General features: G+C 53.8%; 1 protein-coding gene across 1 annotated transcript in view; it reads right to left on the reverse strand.

Moving 5' to 3' along the window:
* EPHB1 (EPH receptor B1) overlaps nucleotides 1–3769 on the reverse strand; it is a 48943-nt gene that overhangs the window by 1965 nt on the left and 43209 nt on the right. Inside the window, exons 10-12 of the mRNA XM_009323982.1 lie at nucleotides 3082–3329; nucleotides 2564–2779; nucleotides 209–398 (exon numbers count right to left, since the gene is read on the reverse strand). Of these exons, the coding sequence (XP_009322257.1) occupies nucleotides 209–398; nucleotides 2564–2779; nucleotides 3082–3329 (654 nt within the window). The remainder of the gene's footprint in view (nucleotides 1–208; nucleotides 399–2563; nucleotides 2780–3081; nucleotides 3330–3769) is intronic.

Here is a 3769-nt window from a genome sequence, read left to right on the forward strand (position 1 = left end):
CCCTGTTCGTAAACCCTCTGAACATTTTCAAAGGCCCTGCAGCTTCCTGAAGTCCAATTACCAGCCCGCTGGCTTTTCTTCCCAATTTCCCTCCTTGCATCCTCTCACCCACCAGCCTGTTTCATCTCCAAAACCGAGCACTGCCGAGGCTCCGGGAAGGAGCAGATAGCCATTCACGCAGGGCTTTCTTTTGGGAACGAGCCCCCACACACTCCCCAAAGCTGTGTGGATAACTCCCCAGTGCTTACGTCTTGGTTGGACATGTCCCAGTAGGGCCTCTCTCCGAACGACATCACTTCCCACATGACGATGCCGTAGCTCCAGACATCGCTGGCCGAGGTGAACTTGCGGTAGGCGATGGCCTCCGGCGCCGTCCACCTGACGGGGATCTTCCCCCCCTACAGAAAAAGGGAGAGCAGCTGAGAAACGGCTCCCTTGGCAGAGGAGCCTGGACACGTGAGGCAGGGTTGGAGCCATCTCGCACACCCCCGGCTGCTGGTCCCTGGGGACCCCGCTGAGGAGAGGGCAGGCAGCACCCGATGGGATGAGGATGCAGGAGCCAAAAACACCTCCATGAATTTATCTTGTACCTGCACAAAAGGGCTTAGCTAAACAAAACAAAAGGGTTTATCCAAGGGTTTATCCCACTCAGGTGTCACCCCCGAGTGACACCTCCCCACTCCGGGTGACCTGCGGGACCCGGCACATCGGTGGCCTGTCCCCAGGTCCCTTCCCAGGGAGACATCAGGTGACAAGGGCTACGCAGGACTGCGCTAGTACTTGTCTCAGGTAAGGAGCCACAGGTATCCCCATCCCTTGGCCTTCAGTGGAAACAAGGTCTAACCTAAGAGCATTCTCTACGGCATCATCTGGGCTCCCACAGCTGCTGGAAGGTCCTTCCAGCCCCACTTCTGGAGTGGGAGACAAAAAGCAAAACACCTTTAAGCCCCAAAGGAGGCTTGGAAAGCACTGGAAAAGGAAAGTGCCTTTGGCAGAGAGCTCCTCATTTCTCCTAAAAGCTCAAAATCAGGCTCGGCATCTCAAGCCACCCCATCAAGCCAGGGCAGGTCCCAGGTCCTGGCAGGACAGGAACGGCCGGAGGCCATGCTGAGGGGACAGGGATGCTGTGGTGGGGTAGCACATACAGAGGGACTGCTCCCTGGGCAAGCACCGCTAAAATAACAGCAAAAAAAGCCAAGGGATGAAGGAAAACCACAGACATGCATGGTATTTACTCTGGGCAGAATTGCATTGTAAATCGTTTAGCGCAATTGTTTTCCATAGCCTTTCTGACAAAGCTTCAGCTGCTTTTGAAGGATGAATGGCAAAAAATTTTATTTGAATAACTACAAATGGAGAAATTAACTGCTAGGTTGTTTTTCCTGTCTTTCCCCCAGAGCTAGAAACCTGCTGTGGGAGGCAGAGTGATGTAATCGCAGGCACAGCATCACTTCCCAGCTGCCAGGGAGATCTATTATGGCCTAAATTAAATAAAAACACAGATGAGATAATCTCTTCTATCTCTAAAGGTGGGGAAAGGCTACTTCATGCCTCATCCCAGCAGCTACTGACGGGGTCTTTGAACGAAAAATAAGTAAGTGATGGGTATCTGCTCAAAGACCGCTGCCTGCAGGACGGGTGTGGGCAGGGAGCGGGGCAGGTCCGGGGAGGGAGGAAACATCCCATGAGCAGGGGAGGAAGAGCGAGGGGCTGCAGCCGGGCCAAAACACAAAGGCACCTCTGTGGGTCTCCCATTTTGGAGGCTGGAGCCAGCCCCAGCGCCTGGGCACAGCTCGACAGCCCAAGACACTGCTTCTGCAGGAGTCAGTGCAGCCTTGTGCTTGCAGCCAACACACACTCTTTTAATTAATTGATTAGATGAGGTCAACAGGTTGCTCATCCCCTTCTCCTCTGTTCATCCTCAACACCAATAAGGGTCTCTCACAAGCCCACTGGCAAGAGGATGGCCGTGGTGGGGAGCAGGGGTTCCCCCGGGGCAGCAAGGAGCAAGGGGAGAGTGGGGCTGCCATTACCTACAAATGAGTTAATTAAGCAGAGAAGGGTGGCTGGGGAATGGCGGAGCTCCTGTTAGGCTTGTCTCTTTAATTAATGCCTGGAACAAGTTTCCAGCACAGAAAGGCAGACCAGACCTGGAGTGCTGGGGGAAGGGGAGTTAAAACACTGTTGCTGTGCCGTCGGGAGATGCTGCCACCGCTTCCCTGTCTCTCCAGAGACTCCTCCATGCACCTTCCCTCCACGGAGGAGAGGGAAGAGCCTTATCTGTAAACCGCCGAGGGCAGAAAGGAGCTTGGGGGAGGAGGGAGGCGGAAAGGTCATAAAAGGGAGGAAGAAAAAGGAGGGGAAAGAAGATGATGGGTGGCAACCACAGCCAGGGTCTCTGGGCCACAAGCCTACATGGTGGGAACCCTCCTGAGATGCTTCCACCCATGGTAGCACCTCCAGGGCATATGTCCAGCACCTTTCTCCCAGGTTCAGCTGGCAGCAGGTGCAGGGCAGGCACAGGGGATGCTGAGCAAGACAAAATCTTGTGAGAGGTACATACCAAGGAGCTGGTGTAGGTGGGGTCAGAAGTATCGTCCTGCAGGTAGCGCGAGAGGCCAAAGTCCGACACTTTGCACACCAGGTTGCTGTTGACCAGGATGTTCCTGGCAGCCAGATCTCGGTGCACGTAATTCATCTCTGCAAGGTACTTCATCCCGGCAGCAATTCCTCTGAGCATCCCCACCAGCTGGATCACTGTGAACTGCCCATCGTTTTGCTGCAATGGGAAAGAACAGGCACTGGGGTGAGCATGAAGACCCCACCGCTGGACCAGAGCCGCTCACCCCCACCATCGGGAGGATGCTGCACCTCTCAAGAGGACTGCCCAGCTGCCTTGCCCTGCCTGATTAAAGCAGAGGTATGCCAGCACCAAAACACACGTGTTTTGGGGTTGTATGGCACACTGCAACCACCTCCCAAGCTAAGGAAATCGACTGGGATTTACAGGACAGGATGCCAACACCTTGTTCCCAAATCCCACAGCTGAACAACAGCCCACACGGCCCCACCTTGCCTTACCCGCAGGAATGAGTCCAGGGCCCCGTTCTCCATGAACTCTGTGATGATCATGACCGGTCGGCTTTTGGTCACCACCCCTTCCAGCCGAATGATGTTGGGGTGGTCGAACTGCCCCATGATGCTGGCCTCGCTCAGGAAATCCCGGCGCTGCTTCTCAGAGTAGCCGGCTTTGAGCGTTTTGATGGCCACATAGATCTCCCGCTTGCCAGGTAACTTCAGGCGTCCTTTATACACTTCTCCAAACTCCCCTGCAAGTGCAAAAGCATCCACTACCACCTCCTTCTTCACATAAAACATTGCAAAGCGTAATGGTACCTTGAGCTGTTTGGTCTCCAAACCAACTGGCTGAGAAATGCCAGCCAGTTAACGCTTCAATGATGATCTCCTCTATAAATCTACTCGCCTGTCCTCTTTAAAAGGGGCAATGTCTGCTGCTGAGGACGTGTTTGGGCTTGCAACCTTCTCCAAGGTGACAGAGCCCAGCACCAACAGAAGCAGAGGCTGGGGCCGCTCTTGCAAAACCCCGCAAGAAGGATTTGCAGAGCAAGAGCATCAACAGCTAAGGACTACCTCAAATATAATGTGTCAGCGTTGATAATCTCGGTTGCCTTTTTGAACATCACTTATCTTGGAATGGAAAATAATTGGGATGTTTTCATTGCTGCTGTCTGATTTATAATACAGAGAA

Source organism: Pygoscelis adeliae, unplaced genomic scaffold (genome assembly GCF_000699105.1).
Source record: "Pygoscelis adeliae isolate BGI_AS28 unplaced genomic scaffold, ASM69910v1 Scaffold485, whole genome shotgun sequence".
NCBI classification, from domain to species: domain Eukaryota; kingdom Metazoa; phylum Chordata; class Aves; order Sphenisciformes; family Spheniscidae; genus Pygoscelis; species Pygoscelis adeliae.